Source organism: Diorhabda sublineata, chromosome 4 (genome assembly GCF_026230105.1).
Source record: "Diorhabda sublineata isolate icDioSubl1.1 chromosome 4, icDioSubl1.1, whole genome shotgun sequence".
In the NCBI taxonomy this organism is placed as follows: domain Eukaryota; kingdom Metazoa; phylum Arthropoda; class Insecta; order Coleoptera; family Chrysomelidae; genus Diorhabda; species Diorhabda sublineata.
In genome coordinates this window covers 24,626,210-24,645,802 of record NC_079477.1, presented here as the reverse complement: position 1 = coordinate 24,645,802, position 19,593 = coordinate 24,626,210, and the positions used below count along the sequence as shown (strand labels likewise).

At 31.9% G+C, this 19,593-nt stretch overlaps 2 protein-coding genes across 2 annotated transcripts; one reads left to right on the top strand and one right to left on the bottom strand.

Moving 5' to 3' along the window:
• Positions 1-1,929: 1,929 nt before the first annotated feature.
• LOC130442905 (uncharacterized) lies at positions 1,930-7,627 on the bottom strand. Its single transcript, XM_056777309.1, has 7 exons — positions 7,601-7,627; positions 6,318-6,406; positions 5,329-5,457; positions 4,879-4,914; positions 4,160-4,271; positions 4,012-4,076; positions 1,930-2,005 (listed from the first exon to the last, which is right to left on the bottom strand). The coding sequence occupies exons 2-7, from the start codon at positions 6,384-6,386 to the stop codon at positions 1,988-1,990; spliced, it is 429 nt and encodes a 142-aa protein (XP_056633287.1). The 5' UTR covers positions 6,387-6,406; positions 7,601-7,627; the 3' UTR covers positions 1,930-1,987.
• Positions 7,628-12,078: 4,451 nt separating this feature from the next.
• LOC130442882 (uncharacterized) lies at positions 12,079-17,186 on the top strand. The gene is made up of 7 exons (XM_056777269.1): positions 12,079-12,104; positions 12,205-12,287; positions 12,351-12,479; positions 12,848-12,886; positions 12,960-13,065; positions 15,771-15,838; positions 17,082-17,186. Exons 2-7 carry the CDS (start codon positions 12,216-12,218, stop codon positions 17,097-17,099), a joined length of 432 nt encoding a protein of 143 aa, XP_056633247.1. The 5' UTR covers positions 12,079-12,104; positions 12,205-12,215; the 3' UTR covers positions 17,100-17,186.
• The last annotated feature ends 2,407 nt before the right edge of the window (positions 17,187-19,593 follow it).

Sequence of the window (19,593 nt, the reverse complement as noted above, 5' to 3'; positions counted from 1 at the left end):
ATAAGCCTATTTTTATAAAACCTCTCAAAAAGAGTAGATATTCCCCTTCAGATTCCACTTTGATCCATGTTAATACGTACGCTTATTCCTGATATATCAACATTTGAAGTTATCAACTCAAGTCAAGATTTTTTACCCCAAAAAAGCGAACTTTTGGAAATAATCGTATTTGAAACTAGCATTACTGGTACCGACAAAATGCTATAGAATTTTACAATTAAGTACTCCTCAACTATTAATTTACTCGCTACAAAGATAGAAACAAGATTTCAGTGATCTCGTGCATTATTTCACGAGAAATTAGAAATAGTAGTGTAATAAGAGCTTAAGCTGCAATTTTGCTGCTGCTCACTTAGCTTATGAGAGATAATAATATGTCAATAAAAAGCTGGAATATTTATCTTCAAAATGACGTAAGATTCGTCAAAATCGGTCATTTCTATCGGAAGTTATAGATTTTTATTCCCCGCGCTGGTTGAAAAAATGCAGCTTGCCGCGCGTCATGCAGATCGCGAAAACGCTTACTTTCAACAATTATTTTCACGAATACGGTGCAATTTGGTGAAATTGTTGTAAGGACCTTTTTTTTGTAAAATGTTGAGCAGTTTCTAAATCAACAGTTTTTTTTTGATAAGACAATGATTTTTTGAGGTATTCTGAAATGAAGGTTCTCTAAACTTTTTCGATGCAACGTCCTGAGGCATGTCCCAAGGTTGAACGAGGGGATAGAACACAAATGAGATACTTAGCACTTTGTGCAAATAGAAAAATATTGGAAAGCAAAGAAATAAAAGTAAAAATGGAAACATAAATAAAAAATAACAAGGCCAACCATGACTTATAGACAATAGAGTCGAATAGATGTATTACATATTATGAAAGAGAAAAAAATGATTTATACAGAAGAACAAGAAATAAAGTGCTGTAGGGGGAAAGAAGTAAAAAAATATCAAAAGAAAAATGGCATGGACATACATAAGGAGCTAAATGGAAAGCTAGGATAAGAATTATCATTGAAATGTTAAGCTGAAGGTGTTGGAAAAAGACTGAATCTTCCCTGAAAATGACTCATGGAAGACGTGGGTCATCCTATTGTATTCTCAAGCGATGCAGTGCAGAGTTATGAAATGTTTGCGTTTGTGAGAGCATTGCTCAGCGATGACATTGCTTACAGAGACGGAAAAATATTAATTTAAGTGTTGCATTCATATCTTAGAATCAATTATAAAGAAACATTTGAATGACCTAGGATTTATTTAATAGATTTCGAGAAAGTTTGGATGATTTTTATCTATATAAATATTATGTTCAGCATATTGTTTGACGATTTGGCTATTGTTTGGCACAAGTTTTGGCGTTATTGGTATATAGTATAGAGTCTTTATGTTAATTAATTGCGATCGAAATATGGTTATTCGTATGATGCGCGTGGTTGGGTGTAGATAAAGATTATTCCTTGATCATAGTTAGTATAGTTCTTGTCCAGTATTTAATCAGTTCTTAACCACTATTTCATCACTCCAAATGAATATGGAAGGTTCAGGAAGACGAATGTTTACGTGTTTAGTATCAGACTATGTATTTCTGTATTTTATATTTGTGTCGTTGATTAAGGTTTTGCTAGTCAGTAGGACTATTGGGCAATAATTGGGATGCTTGTGAGGCAAGATATTTCATTATAATTCAGCAGGTTATCATGTTTATTATTATTATTACTCGAACTTTTCCGATTTTGTCTCCATTATAGAGAATTTCAAGGTAAGAATTTTCATTTATAAAAGTTTCAAGATCTACTGCTTAACTTTGACGTGTGAAAAGTGTTCAAATTTTTGTCACGCCAACCGAAATTTGATTTAATACTTAAAACTGCTACCTAATCAAATTTTTCTATGTAGAAGGGATGCTGAAGGTTAGAAATGAGAAACAATGTACTGCATATTCAATTTATTTCGTTTATTTCATATGAATTATACTCAGAACTTGCATCTTAGAAGAGTAAATATTTCTGTAAAAGAGAAAAAATGTATAAAAAATATTGGTGAGCAGATGATATAAACATTTTATATACAGTTTTCAGAGAAATGAGCGTTTTCTTATTGGGAACGTGGCAATGAAACACCAAAGTAGACTAACTTAAATATATTTTCTGAGATTTCAAATACCTTCATATCCATCGTCTGGGAAATAATTAATTGAGATTTGTGGCGGCTTTAAATATGAATTCTAGTAAAAATGTTAAATTCAACGATTCAAAGTTCAATATTCAAAGTGACCTTGATAGAAATATTGATTAATTGAAATATTCAACGTCACTTTGAATATTAAATTTTGAATCCTATGAGTTTAAAATTTATAAAACTTAGAGCCGCCACAAATCTCAGTTGATTATTTCCCAGACGATGAATATATAAGTATTCGGAAGCTAGGAAAACATATTTAAGTTACTACAAGTAGTACAAGTCTACTTTGGTGTTTCGTTGCCACGTTCCCAATAAGAAAACGCCCATATTATAGCTGGCAGAGACTACGTTACAGTTTCCAAAGAAATATATATTGAATTTTCGAATAGTAAATTTTGTCTCAAGTTCTTGAAACCTATAATTTGTTCATCGAAGCCAACACCAGACAAAGTTTTTGTAAATAATACTATAGTGGTGAAAAGCGTCACCATTAAATGGTTACAAACTCTTTGGTGGTAGCCTTAATAAATATGAGACTGAATCATGCCGAAAAGATTGCAAAGGATATACAACAACTGCTGAATCAAATATAAATTATCTCACTTCATCCTTTAGAGAATAATGGAAAGAAGAAAGAGATTATTATCAATCAACAATTATTGTTCAGTTGTTGTGAGAAATATCACAAAGTACAATGTTGAAGTATTGAGTAAATTACATGGTGCATTCAGAAGAAAATAATAACGAATTAGACTGCTTCATTAGAACAATCCGCAAGGGCATTTATGACGTAGTAATATTTGTATACCAATTAGTACAGTTTGGCTAGTCTTTGTACAGTTCCAACGTAGTTCCTTACAACTTCTGTATCTTTACCAGATTTAAAACGCTGCTAAAATGATATGAGTTTGATGACAAAGAGATGTACTGAAGGCTATTCTGGAAACCGACTTTCATTATTACTTGAGGATGTGAAAACACCATTAGAAAGATAATATCCACGTAAATCGATTGAGTTTAGCTGCAAAATTGAGTTGATGCCCAGATTGACTGAATTTTTTATATATTGTCTGAATTAGAAATAAAATAAAATGAAAAAGAACTATACCAAGGTAAGTTCTCATAAGACACTTGATATAAATGTCTTCGGTCCTTCGAGGACTTGGAGCGAATTGATTATGAATTGATTTCTTAGGCAAATTACATTGTACTTACTTGGGAATGTCTATTTAGAACGCAACTGTATTTATTTAGAAGCATTGTTATTGTGAAAAACTGTGATTGTGCAAGTTGAGCAGTGTTTAAATATGAATATGTAAGAAGATGAAGCCAAAGTAAAATAAAAGTTGAGCTCGTATTTTTTAATTTTTAACTTTAATATTTTTGTGTTTTAGAAAATAAACTTTTAAAAACCAAAAACGTAATTGGCGTAGTCAATAGGATCGCGAAATAGACCGCTTAGTGGATACTTGTTGTTTTTAAACATTTATTCGCAATCAGAACTTTAGTGAGGGGAAGTGGAAAGAAATCAAGAATACTCCTGGGAACAGAGATTGAGAATAATCTTCCAGATTTTACGACGAATTCTACCTGGAAGGACCACACTGTCCGTTCATCCTTGCGAGAAGTGGAGAATGAAATTGATCTTCATATTTTGCGTGCGAGCTCTATATCAGATTCACTACTAAGGATTTTAACTTAACTTTGACTTCAACTTCTTACATGTTCATATTCATAGATAAAAACTGCCTAACTTGCACAATCAAGGTATTTCACAATAATAATAATTACAATGTAATTGGCACGAAGATGATGACTTATGGAAACTTACCGACGAGTCCACACTCTTTTGAATGCATTGTTGCATGTTCCAGAATAGCTCGAAGCTTTTAGCACCTGAAAACATCGAAGATGACAATCTATTATTGTTCAGGGCGGTATAAGTAGAAGTATAAAATTAGAAAAATTTTAAAATTTACCTGAATTTATAGCTTCCTGATTACATCTAACATATTCAGTTCCATCTTCCAAATGATTGTCGTGTAAAAAATCCAGCATCTTGAGTGAATCCATTCTATAGTCTCTATCGAACTAAAATATACGAAAATTTTTTACTCTACCATCTTAACTAATTATTGTATAGATTCCAGTTTCAATGATAACCAAATCAAATAAGACAAGAAGCCTTCAACAAATCACAAACTGTATCTGTCTCTTGTTCAAACAGTGTCATGATGGTTAATCTGACCATTCTTTCGCTACAATTATTCTTATAATACTGGTAGCCAAGTGAATTTTCAGAAATCTGGTAACCACATATAATAGACTATAATGTTATATTAACAAGTCAAATTTCAAACTTCGATAGATAGATCTAAATAATAAGGCCTCCAACGTCTTAATTGGGTGATAAGCACAAAAAAAAAATTCTTAGCTCTATAGTTTATTGACTTGAAACTCTAACATATATCCTCCTCGAAAGTAAAGTTGCTATTAATGGATTTCCGACGAAATAGTTTAGTGGTGTTTTAGACTGATGGCTGGAAAACTGTAAAGGGAGAATTGGAGAGGATGCATTAGTTCAATTATCGATAAAAATCTGCTGTATATAGACCTGAATTAGATTTGAGCTTTGGAGATATTTTCTATGAAATATGGATTAAAAAGATTTATAATATGAATCTGTATAAAAACTCACCGGTCCGTTTAGTGTCCAAATGCAAGAAATGTATCTCTGAAAAAGAAATAGGAAATGTATGTAACTCATTCAAGTACATAAAGCAGAAAAGATAATTTGGTAATTGAAACAAAATATTGATATTGAAAGAAGGTTAATTGAGGAAAATATCTTTCTTGCTATTGATTGTTTCATAATTCATCCAGAATCCAGAAAACCATCATAATAGATATTATGAATATAGTGATACTTCTAATCATATCAAATGGATTTTAAAATAACCCAACTTCTCTATAACTGAACCATATAATTGCTTTTACTAACTTGTCTAAAATTAAGCTTTTATTTTACCATTATCAACATAATACTTTAAATAATCAAAAATCTATTGAATGGAATTTCTTATTGACCCAAAAGATCAAATATTCAAATTTTCGGATTGCAAGTTAAAGTAGATTCTAAAATATTTACCTTGGCCGATTCGTCATTAGGAAAGTTTCCATCTTTCATATCGTCGATTACATTTTCAGCCACCCCTGTATACCGCTTACATTTATCATGCCATTCGGCCTCCTTTCTTTTTATCGTATCACTCAATAACTAAAATAAGTCATGTGAATATAAGAATAACTTTGAACTTCACATTAATTTTAAATTATGAATTTTGAGAACCCGTCAAGAAAATCCTTTTTTCTCAATTGTTAAAGATATTACAATGCCCAAGACCTAAGCAGAACATATTAACAGACTAAGGAACAATTTTAAGTAAAGTTTTAACCTCAAACGCTACAGATATCGACTTTTTTACGTATTATAACGACAAATTACGGTTTAAACATTATCGTCTGTTTGGAGCTAGTTTAAACTTCAGTTTAACATGAAACGGAGAATCTGAACACAACTTTTTCATATTTTCACAATTTTATAAAGGTTTTTGGTAAAATGATTTGAGATTTATATTTCATAAACTCGACGATGATGATGAAGAAATTATCAATATTGACGACGTGACGAGAAAACAAAAAGTTATGCGTCCTATAGCAAAACTTTGAATCGTTCCACTTATTTTTTGAATTTGCTGTACTTCTATAGGGAAGATTTCTTTGTAATTGTTCAAAAGTACTACTATATTGTCAGGTAAATAAATTCTTTGTTCATTTTTGCTTTATCTCATCTCAAATAATTCAACTTTGAAACAAATATCCTAAATATTTCTGCGCTAGTGATAATTGACAAAGAAATCTGTTTAACTGTGAGCTGTAATCTTCTCTATTTTTGATTTAAACTAGAGTCTTATCCATAGTTTAAACTTTAGTTTAAACTCCAATTTTACCGTAGGCTGTAAAATTGTCCTTAAGTCAGTGATCAGACATTCTCTGTAATCTAGCAATCTAAGGAGATTTCATAGTGCTTTTACGATGCATTGGAATCTTTGATTTGGATATTAAAGTACAGCTTACTTCTTTTGGTATAACACATTCCACGTAAATGATGAAACAGCTTACAAGTACCACTGCTAACAACTTCATTTTTGGTTTCTGCAGAATATCTAAAATATATACGTTAACAAAATCAAAATAGTTCCATCGATATACAAATATAAATCCAACTAATTGGATCAGAATGTAACTATATTTATATAACTTTTTATATATTTTATTTATATAATTTATAACTATTTTTGGCATACTTCTTTTGGTTAGCATAATTGAGATAGTAGCTTTGTTCGCAGGTCTGATTCCGAATCAATTCAGGCACAGATGACTTTTTGGAATGAGACCTGGGAACAAAGCTATTGGGAGACTACAAAGGATATTATGATAGACAAATTATTGAGAAATGAATTTTACAATCTCCTATCATAAATGTTGAGCTCTGTCTACACTATGTCGACCGATAGAAAGATTTAAATAACGAGGAGTCCATCGCCTCAATCTGATTATTAAGTTCTATTGAAAGTTGGGACAAATTCGTTTTTGGTTGTAATTTTTCTCAGGTTTCAATCTCACAAATAACAGCTTCCAAATTTCAATAGTCCTTCAATAGAAAGATATACATAATAATCGGATTAAGATGCACTAAGAAAATTATTTATTATTTGAGATAGGTACCATTTTTCAAATAACAGTTCACAAATGTGAATAGTTTTTTTGATAATAACAAAAATCGTGTATTGACTTTTAACCAAAAAAATACCATTGATGTCAAAGCTTGTTGGCTTAATGGAAAAGAAACCAGATTTCATAGGTATGATTCTGATATGACTTACAGTGCTCACTGATTATTTTTAGATGTAAACAAATAATCTAAAAAGAGAGTGAGAGAGAAATAATCAAATGCAACCGTTAACACTAAACTAGAAAATTCTTATACCAAAGAAAATCCTATCTTTGAATACAGGTTAGGAAAAGCTGGACTATATTTATTACTTATAAAAAAAAATTCATTTCCATTTTTCATCTGCTAGTAATAAACTTTACTGCTAAGTTTGAAATGTATTTTGAATAAATTAATTATTTGACAACACCCACTTTTTGCTTGTACAAAAAATTCTAGATTTTTTCAAAATTTTAGCACTCTAGCTCAAAATAATTATACATTTTTTTTTCTATATTTTTTAAGACTTAATTATTCGGTTCAAACGTTTGATATCTCATTTTCTTCCATACAACGTATGGAACGATAATCCTCATCCTTAAAGCTTGGTCAATACATAAAAACTATTGAGAATAAATCAACTTACCCCTTATTCAAACACTTGTTTGATTATGAATGTAAAGTAGATGTTGTAAGTTTATATACACTTTTTTGTTATCTACGATACTTCATTCTATTTGATATGAAATAGATCAAACTTTTAATTAGTAAAATAGGAGTTTTCGCAATTAATCTATTTCAAAGATTATGAAGCTCATTATAACAAAGAATTAAGTAGGGAAATAATTAAAAAATTTTTAAAATTATTATACCACACAATTAATATATGTGAAAAATTATCAGAAGATACTCAAAATAATTTAGAAAAAAATGAATGAGATTTGCTCTTTATAAAAAGATCATTTCGCCTTGATTTTAGTTCTCTTTTGATTTAAATTTGTTTGAAGACAGGTTAAAGTTTGTTTCGACTATTTTCAATCTGTATAAAAATATTATTTGACAATGACAATTAATATCAATCAATAGAATACCTACATTATGAATATCAAAATAAAAATAGATTCCGTTTAAAGAATTTTTCAATCTTCATAATTGATTTGTTTTTTTGAGATTTCATGGTCCATTAATATAGTTTTATATTTTATAGTATTGATGCCCCCTTAGTCTATTTTCTAAATACTGAGATGTCTGCCCTATGTAGACAGTGCAAATCTCATTACAGGGTACTTTATATATTATATTATTTTTTTCTGTTTTTGGGTGTTTTAGATTTTCGTTTAGTGGAATATTTGGATAATGTATTATGTCCTTTTTGACTTATACTAATATAGAATCTTTTATATTTTGATGTTTAGTTTCTGTTTTGTTCCTTAATCGATTATAGAATCTGTTCATCCTTTTCTTGAATATGTTGTTTATCATTTTTTCCGGATTATTATTTCCTCTAAACACAGTTTTTTCTTTTTGGATAGATAAGCACCTAAATTCAGGATCTGATAGTTGTATAGATGAAAGAAATTGAACAGATCAGAATTTTGGGCAAATTATTGATACAAAGCTCAAAGTTCCATGAACTAGCTTCAGTAATCTTCGCAGATTTTCCTACAAGGCTTCTATAATTTGAAAGCTGGTATAATTCCCTTTATTACCAAATTCAGTTCATAATTGTACCCAAATTATCGTTGAAAAAATTAGTAAAAAACATTTTATAAACGTTGTTTTACTTAGAAGATATCAAAAAACATAAATTTTTGGCATAAACACAATTAAAAAATATACACATATGAAGTTTCTATTTCAAAAATTCCTCAGTTATGCTACAAATTAGTCCTTCATTCGCTCTATTCTATTTTTTATTCCCAAATTTGTAGAAAGGAATCGAGAAAAAGATATTTGTTTGTATTAATAAAATCATTTCACAAACAAACCTCTTCACATCTTAATTTTCACAAGGGATGAATTATTCTTGAAATATTAAGCAAATTATTGATTTAGAGTGCAAAGTTTTTGAAGTTGGTGTATTGCATTTTTGTACTCCAAAGAACAGTCCAAGATAATTACGAACAATTTAATTAATAGACACCGTTGATAATTAAGTTGAGAAAGTATATTTTATAAATTTTCTTGTGAAGTGGAAATATCCTGTTTGAATTATAAAGTTATGTGATATTGTATTTACTTCTCAGCAGACAATAAAAAGGAGCCATCAGAATGTATTACTCCATCTTACATCTTACTTATCTTAGTCTAACTACCAGATGTTTCTTTCATCATGTTAGATAAGATTTTCTTGGTTTTTCAAATTCTATGAATATTTCCAGGTGATGATAAGTTTCTGATTTGTTTATGATTACTTTACATTCTTCCTGCCATTTTTAACATACAAAAAAAGTAGTTTCTTCCATCATAGGACAGTAAATAGAAGCTGGTGCTCCTCCTATATAATTAATTGATCTTTTTGTCCAGCTACCTTTGTCTGCCATGGTTGTCTCGTCGTCTTTGATTGCTTTCCACAAATATCTTGCTCTTCCTCTGCTGTGCCTATATTATCTTCATCGTGGATCAAACTTATTTTTCCTTGCCAATGAGTGAATGAGTATCAACTCAGTTAATAGCATTACTGCTTTCGTTGATACTGTTCAAAATTCGTTGGAGATTCTAATTTTCTTAAGAATGTTGCTGTTTGGAACATGAGGACAATATTGGTAGATAAATGTATAGAAAACAACTATTTTCTCATAATTAACTGGAAAATACGTAACTGAGTGAAGTTAAAAGTCCTTGTACTGGATACTATGACGTGTTTTTGCATTCAATGTATACAGTGGAGCACTGAAATAACATTCAAAAAGCTCACAATTTATGGTACTCCTATACTATTTCATCATATCATATGCAGTTTATATTTTGGTCCTTCATTTGAGTTCATTGATTTCTATTGTATTTTAGTCGGGCTCAAATTGTTCTTGCTAGCTTCTTTCCTTGTTTTATCTTAGGTCTTTCCTTGGGTCTTTTGATGTACCACGTTGTAAGTTTTGTGGTCTATCTTTTATCAATCCTTCCGGCCAAATATCCTGCCAATTGCCATTTGAGGAATTTGATTAGATTAGATTCGATTTATTGAATGACGTCTATCTTGTTGCGTTCCATTAATCTCCTATACGAGGATGTATTGATATCTAGTTAGCCTAGACCAGTTCCATGCATAAACAAAATATTGCGTTACCATAGCAATGAACAATAACTTATTAGAAGTGTCAGTGTAAAGTTTGACGTCAAAAAAGTAAACCAGAGCTACGCAATATATCAAAAGAAAAAAGATGACCACCGAAATTGTGAAAATCGAAAAATTGGAGTATCGAGCCATCATGAAGTACCTGTATTTAAAAGGATTCAGAGGTAAGCAGGTTTATGAAGATATAGTTAATACTATTGGTGATCAATGTCCTTCATATGGCTTGAAAAGAGGTAAATTTTCCATTGAAAATGATGACCGATCGGGAAGGCCAGTTTCTGTGTCAGTCCCCGAAAATATCGATGCAGTTCATGACATAATTTTATCAGACCGTCGAATTGGGCTGAAACGGATATCTGAAGCACTGAATTATTCATACGAACGCGTTCATCATATAGTTCACGTCAATTTGGACATGAGAAAAATTGCTGCCAAATGGATACCGAAATGTTTGAATGTTGACCAAAAGCGTGAAAGAGTAGAATCAACGCGCTCGATCTGTGCTCGATTTGAAAACGATGTAGGCTTCTTAAACCGAATTGTTACTATGGATGAGACTTGAGTACATTTCAACGTTCTAGAAACAAAGCAACAATCGATGGATTAGCGACTCTCTGGTTCTCCAAGATCCCAGAAATTTCGTGTCCAAAAATCAGCTGGAAAAGTTCTTGCTTCAGTTTTTTGGGATTGCCATGGAGTAATCATGATTGATTTTTGGAATAAAGGTAGAACTGGAAATTATTATTCGACATAACTGACCACTCTACGGGAAAAAATTAGAAAGAAAAGACGCGGAAAGCTATCCAAAGGTGTTTTGTTTTTGCAGGACAACGCCCCTGCACACAAATCCCATGTTTCCATGAAAAAATTCGTGATTCAGGGGTTTGAATTACTAGAACATCCCCCTTATTCGCCAGATTTGGCTCAGTCCAACTATCATCTCTTTCCTCAACTAAAACAAAAGTTTAAAAGGTCTTAAATTTTCTTTGCAGGTTCTCTGTAATAAATGTATCCAAATAAAAGAAGAATATGTTGAGTAATAAAATATTTTGACATTGAAATTTTGTTTGGTTCTATAGTAGCTTAAGAATTTTCCAATATATTCTCGTATATATTGAGGATAAACATGTTTTTCTATGAGACCTAATTCTTGGTAGTGTTTTGAATATACTGTAATTTATTAAAACATTCAAACAATTATTTGATATTATAAAAGTATGCTGTATTTGTACTACAACTGAAAAGCGAAGTCCTATTTTCAACGTTGAATTAAAATTATATATAATTCTCAGTTTCGAAAGCTGGGACTTCTTAATGAAAAATTTAGTTCTCTTAAAAAATCTGTGCGTATTATAAGTTAAATATTAATAGTTTTGATGTTATAAGCAAAAAACCAGAACATCTTATTTCTCAATATTTCGTTCCTTATATTTTTAGGAGTTTTATTCCTATTCTTCACGTTTTTCCAATCGTTGACTAGACTATGGGCTTCTCTACAATTTTATTGAAGCAGTAACTCAATTTTATTCAAGATATAGGTTTCAAAAAGAAGAAAATGTTATAACGAACTAGCTAACTTTTTATTAGTTGGTATGTTGTCAAATGCCTTCTTTTGGAGCATAAAAACTAATTGGGATTCCAATTCAGATTTGTCAAGATAATTTGGATATATTTCGTTTCTGTTTATTATTTTTAATTGATATTAGACAATAATATCAATAATAATGACTAGTTTGACATAATTCTACCATTACTTTTCTAAAAAAAAAATGAAAATTGATAGTAAGTGAGCAATATATAAGCGACTGCTTCCAGTAAGAATCAAATTCAAAACATTTTGAATTAAAGTACCTAGGTAGGTATTTTTTTCGTTTCATTCATCTCAAAGTTGATTTTCTCATTTTAATTTGTTTTTTATCTACATTAATAAATTAAAAAATGATTCGTTGTTGTAGTTACCGGAAAAATGAGGAATATGGTTCTACTTTTAGTCGTTGTTTGCATAATACCATCGGCATTTAGCGCTGTTCAAGAGGATGTAAGTCTAGACCATATTCTGTCTATCAATTTTATTGATATTGATTCTTAATATTTATTCAAGCAATTCAGTCCTACTTTGGTTTCGATATATAAAGATTGGACACAAAGATGTAAGATGTATACTGGTACGACAGAAGATCTTATTAAGCAATCTCGTGAAGGGAATTTCCCAGAAGATGACTCCATTAAGGTAAATTGAATTTCTTTGCCTAGTTTGAACTATATATAAAACGCTTATTAGAAATATATGTAAAGGAAAGAACAAAAAGCCTAACAGTTGCACGAGAGCTTACCTTCAAAATTAATGAAGAACCAAATTATTCTAGATTAGAGTTAGGTGGATTTCCTGTGATCTGTTTGGACTCTAAATTTTAGTGAACGCGCTAAATTCCCCTTTAGCAAACTCTCCCATAAACAAATTTCGACGAATTTCACTCGAAATATATTTTCAGATCACAATTGAGAAGAAATAGTATTTCCAGCACTCACACGTTGCTGAAACATTAAAAATTCCTCTCGTTTTTCTAGTTATTTAATGTGTACTTTAAATTTTTTCAGAGATATACCGATTGCGTTTGGACACATCACAACTATCTGGTAAGTATGTTAAGGCTAATGTTCTATCCACGTAAATTGCGTTTTTTTGATAATTTTATTATTTTATTTGAAGATTAGTCCGGATAGAAGCATCGATGAACGTAAGCTCAAATATCTATTGCCCAAGGGGTCGGAACCTATTATAGAAGCTATCAAAAAATGTACTGCAGATAATTCAGGTAAAGAAATATGTCACTAAGTAAAGTCTAAATTATCCTCAAAATTGTCTTCAGGGGATTTCCTCCCAAACTAGCTAATAATCAGTATAATAAGCAGTACCAAAATGCATCAACGATGATTCTTAATACACTATTTTGGAATGTTATTTCATTGGTACATCCCAAAGCTGTATTTGTTGAGATTGGTTTCAATATATGTTTGTAGAGAAGCAGTTTTTTGTATGTGGGAAATGTAGAGTTGTTTCCTGGAAGACAGTACACCTTTTTTTTCTCACCAAATTCTTCGCAACCTGGACAAAGTATATAGCGTGGTTCATTTCAAAACAATTTGGGCATTGTTTATTTTTACTAGGATATTTTAGTCCAGATGTTAATCCGATCTACGTATGTTCGTAATTTAATATTAGCTTCTTTGTGATCTTTTACAACGGCAAAAATGTTGTAATTTTATAGTATTCATGATTGACTCTAAAATATTTGTCTGTAGTGCCGAATATTGACGTGGTGTAACTTACTTAACTTGTAATTTGGGTTCTTATGCCAAACTTTATTGAATGCCTGTGGCAATATCTAGGAAAGCAGTAAAGCACACTTTGTTTTAGAGTTTAAGGAGCAATTTTTCTTACAATTTCGGAATAACAAGTAGTAAAGACAGGATGTAACGTCTTGGGGAGGTTAACCTGACTTAGATATCATTATAACCTCTGATACTGTAACGTTTTCACTGCTCATAGCTTGCGTTACTTTTGTTGTATAAACATTATACGATATAAACTTACCAACTCGTTTTTGTAAATAATTTTCTTTATAAAATATTTTGTCATATTATCTTCGCGTTAAGTCTTGGTCTAGAGGACGCAAGCATTATTCGAAATTTGCCAGACGTGGTATAACTGGTTGCAGAATTATGTTGCTTGTAAGAGCAAAGTTGCTTCCCCTTGGAAGGTTCGAGCAACATCTAGTTAACTGTTCACAAATTGAGTTATTCGTGCAGTATTTCTGTAAATTTTGCGGATTTTGATTTTTGGTTGTTCAGTCCGTTGAAAGGTTGTTTTGATGAGTGTTTTGTTAGCTGGTGTTTTTGAAACTGAACTGGCTAGATTGCCTTAATGACGTGTGACGCGATTTTGCTCAAGAAGTCTACTGTTAACTTCAATCATATTTTCCTTTTAACTGTCAACTGAAGTGGAATTTTTCATTATGGATTTGGTTATAAATTTTTAAATTTAGCTCCAATTTTATATTTGCGGAAGTCGTGATATTTCCGACTGACAATTTGAAAATTGGAGAGATGGTACCTTATTCTTTTGGTCAGCGACCATGCTAGCGTGGAGATTAATTTCTCCAGAGATTTTTAAAAGCGGGATTTTGCCGGCCTAAAGGAGCCTTCCGTCGATTGCAAAAATTTTGTAATATGAAATTGTTAATTGACTTCCAATAAAAATTAGACATGTGTTCCCTTCATTATAAAAGAAGGTAAGATCCTTTTTTTTTGGTAAAAGCAGAAATTCAAAAGTGTAAAATGAACCGGATGCAGTTTGAATTTCACAATACTTTTTATAATTTGGGTACGTATCCCAATCACAAATGCATTGCGTTGAAGTTGCTCCTGGATTCCTCTATGACTTAGGTTAAATCCAAAGGTTTTCTTAGAATTTATGTTTGTCATGATTTCCGTAGAAACTTCTGCTGAAGAAGTAGGTCTAACAATTGAATTCTCCTCTTCTGGTTCATTCTAGTCTTTCTTTCTTTACATTCGTATAATAATATGGCACAAGATTATCTTCACGAAGAATACGAGGTCTGGTTATTAAATAACTGCACGCCTAGAGGGCGCACTAGACGGGTAGGGTAAAAAACTAGTAGTGCGTTGGGTGTCTAGATATCTTGTCTATGCACGTCCCAAAACACGTTTCTGTCACTATTATAGTATTTGTGCAAAAGCGATTTGAAATATGCCGAAAACCATGTGTGACGAATAATTTCTCGTTAAATTGGAAAATAACTCCAACTGAGTGCTATTAACTGTTGCAAGAGGTCTATGGGGACAATACTCTAGCCCCTGCGCGTGTTTTTGAGTGGTGTTAGTGCTTTAGTGAGGACCGCGAGAGTGCTGAAGATAACCAGCGCTCAGGTCACCCTGTGACTGTTTAAACTCCGGAAACAGGACCAAATTGTGCGTGCAGATCGTCGACTGAGTATACTGATGATTACCGAGGCTGTAAAAGAAACTGTTAGAAATATTTTATGCGAGGAATTACACATGATAAAAGTCTGTGCGAATTTGGTGCCAAAAAATCTGATCAAAATCTCTTGCATCAACGGATGTGATCAAATTTCCTTGAAAGGCTAGACAAAGATCCAATTTGAGTCGATGGGATCGGTAAAGCACAAAACGGCAGAGCTCCTAAAGGCACTCACCAAAGAAGACTTCCATCACCTTTTTCGTAACCAATCTTGTTATTTAATAGCCAGACCTCGTATATTAGTAGTATGAGTTTGAAGAAGGTATCGATGAGGATATTAAAGGTATAAATTCGAATAAAATTTTTGATGAAAACAGTAGAAATTGAATTAGAAGAACGTTTCCATATTCATATTACATTCTATCGCAAAATAATTTATTGAGTATTAGATTTGTTTCATCATGGTGATTTATTTGAAATTTTTTTCATTTAAATAGCTTGTATTTGAATTATTTTCAGGAGAAACTGATGATAAAGAGTTTTATTGGAAGATGCACAAGTGTTATCATGCTAACGTAGATTCATCGGTAAGTATATGTTTTCAAAAGCAAATTAGGGGTAATTTTAAAAGTTATAAAAACAAAATGTCCATTTTTCTAAAAACCAGTACAAACGGCATCAAAATATGAAATGTTCATGAAGGCATTCCTAATACTGTGCTCTTTTCCATTTGACCTGCTCTTAACGTAGAATTTAGAATTCTTGCAACAGCTTTCTTCAAAACCTCTTCATTTTCCTCGCGTTTGTTTTGAAACCAATTGTTGTTGCACCTTATATTTTTCATTCCATCCACGAATATCTTCAGTCTACTCCTCTTAGGTGATATCACCTCTAAAATATGATGGATAGAATTGAGTTTTCATGTAACGGAATCAATTCTTGAGTACTTCACCTGGATCTATTCGAAATTGAAAACCAATTCTCGATACGTATTTTATAACTCAATCAAGGATAAAATCATGGGCTCAGGACAAAAGGGATCAGGTAGATAGTGAAAAGTACATATATCCAGTCCACAGATTAACTAGTTTATAAACATGTGATAAACACTAGCATGAGCTTTGGCTTGGTTAATTTATTGTATACCGGACTTCCAAAGGTACACTAAATCTTTGTTGATGCATATTTCTGATTTACAGAAGAGGTTTGGCAAATTTGGCAAATAGGCTACATAAAATAAGAATTTAAACTTTCATTCATTAATTTTGCCCATTGGAATGACGGATGTGTGAGCTGGTTCATTGTTGTGATGAAACAAAATTTTTCTTTTTAGTCAAATGCGGCAGTTGATTGTTTTTTTTTCCATCTAGTACCACTTTGTGGATTTTTGTTACCATTTATGAAGTCGTCACCTCATTTGGTCGACCACTGTAATGCTGATCTTCGCAGGTCGTATTAATAACGAAGAAGCAGTCTCACCCAGAGTATAATCTAGTACAGCTTTCATATTGATTGAGCTAATGCCTTTCAAACAACATAACATTGACCAATTTTTTCTATGTTCACAAATTCACTGAAAACGTCCACTATTGATGGCTGCCAAACAAACACTAAGCAACGTGGTGTCTTCAAACTTGAAGATGCTGTATAGATTGTGTACTTTCCAATATAGCAAATACCGCCATCTCTAGGTCAGATCAGGTATTTCTATGACCTTTCAAGTAAATCCCGACAAGGTTGTGTTCGTGGATTATTATTCAATATTCAATAGTACATGAGCTTCACTAACAAAATATTACCTTATGTTACTACAAATACATTTTTTTGCAGATGTATTATTTCCTGTAATCTGTCATGGAGACGATATACTGAGCTGAAATAATGGAAATGATATTGTAATATAATATTTGTTCTGAATAAAAATAATTGTATGAGCTTCCTATATTATTTCATCTCCTCTGTCAAACTTGTTTTAATCATATTTCAATGCATTTGATGAGTCTCCATTCCAGTATTGAATCCCGTATAAATACTTTACATATCTAAAAACACTCACTTGATTTAACCCAAGGATTTCCCAATTGCTTTTTTTTTGACGCCAATTCTTTCCGGTAATAAATGTCAAGAAAAATCAACATAACTTCATCCCTCTCCCAATTCCACACTGTTCATGACACCCCCTCCTATTTCTTATTGACACGAACCCAGGTGAGAAGCTTTGGATCGAAAAGAAGAAGTCACTCTTCCACAGGATAACGAAGCTAACAGCTCTCGAATACCTAGTCGCATCTAGCGGAGCTACGCTGCTCCTAGAGATTAGGCACCGGTGAATTATTTTAATTTTACGTTATTTATCTATATATAAACAAAAACCAATATATTGAAGTTTGCAGCAAATTTGGAAAGTGGGAACTCTTTATAACACTAGATCCAAGCTTTCGGCAAGTGTTGTTCCCATCATCAGGGAAACTAGAATATAAGTGGAGAAGTAACTAAAAAATCCAAGCCATGTATATAACATGTGTATTAAATATATATTCTCAAGTTCTTCTACTATGGCTCAATTCGTCATGAAAACACCTAGGAAATCATTATAAAATGGAACGTAAGTCGAAACAAGAATAAACGATTCCTACTATTTATCTCTGAGATAATTTCGAAATTTGATATTTTGAAGATATTTTCTGCCGTTCTTCAAAGAGAACACAACTACTTTCCTGGCTAATATCTCGACGAATATTGAATACATATCATCTGAAGAGCGTGATGTTAATTGACCTTTCTGTCGATATTAACATCCCAATGGCTCGCAGTTGTAAGAAGGGGTTTATAATCACTGACTGGTTTCGACGTTATCACGTCTCATCGAAGTGGTTTAACATCCTTCAATCGAGCTTGAGACCCGAACTAAAGACAACGTCAAAGAGCGTCACCATTCCCATTCCCCAGTGAACGCTAACTGGTGCCACTCCCAACTGTGAACCACTAGCCAGGTAAAAATCCAGTGTAGTCGCGGATAATATAGATTTCGATGGAAAATGAAGAATATATCAAAATAAACGACTCCTACTATTCACCTCTGAAATATTTCGAAAATATATTCTGCCTTTCTTCAAAGGAGAAAACAACTACTTTCCTGGCTAATACCTCGACGAATATAGAATTACATCTCCTCTCAAAAGCGTCATGTCAATCGACCTTTTTGTCGACATTAAGGAGGATGCAATTTTTAAGAAGAGAGCAGCGGTAGCAGCAAGAAATTCGGAATTCAGCCAGTAATTCATATGTATACACATCATATATTTACTTCGGGCACCTGTTTTTTAAAAGGTTGCCTACCCTTGTGCTAGAATTATATTTCTACAGATAAATCCAACATATTGGAACCATTGCAATGGTATTTACTCTTTGACATTGGAACAAAAGAAAAATTCTTCGATTTCACTACTGTGAAGGTGATGTCTAATTCGAGAGCGTACTATCATTGGATGTTAATTAAAATTGTTTACGAATTTAGTTCGCTAATTGTAAATTTTTGAATATCTTATTGTTATCAGAAATATATGCAAACGTTTGAAAATATTTATCAATAGTATGAATATGAAAATATATATTTTGAAAATATTTACATAATTCAGATAAATATTTAAATCAACTTGTTTATACTAGTTCTCTTTAATTATTAAATAATTATCCTATATGTGAAGAAATCGTTTCTTGGATTGTTCTAGGGGAAGCCAAAACTAAAGTATTGAAGTCCCATCGTATTTTAATCATATTTCACGCGGTGTTTCATAACGAATATTCTGTTTGAGTTGCTCCAGCGTTTCTGGTTTGTTTGAATAAACATTTCTTGAAATAACTTGTTATGGAAAGAGGTCTCGCAGTAATTCCTTTGTATTCCTGGCTGAATGCCAAGTAGCACCGTCTTCTTGATACCATATGTTAATAAAGCCCAAAGCATGCAATCGTGGCGTTAAAAAGTTTTCAATCATATCACGATATCGCTCTCATTGACAGTTACCGTTACGCCGTTTTTAGTTTCAAAGAAGTAATGTTCAATGATTCCTCCTGACCAAATTGCTTGCCAGATTGTCACTTTTAATGAATGAAAAGGTAACTGATGAATCAATTGAGGGTTTTTCATTGCCCAAAACTGACTATTTTGTTTATTCACATATCCATTTAAATAAAAATGTGCTTCGTCACTCATTATGATTTTTTTATGGTAAATGATCTTCTGGAAGAAGCTCTTGTGTCAACTGAATCTTAAATGGAAACAAATGCAAATCCTTGTGCAAAATTGTGGCCAAGTTATTCTTTGAAGACTAAGCTTCTGAAC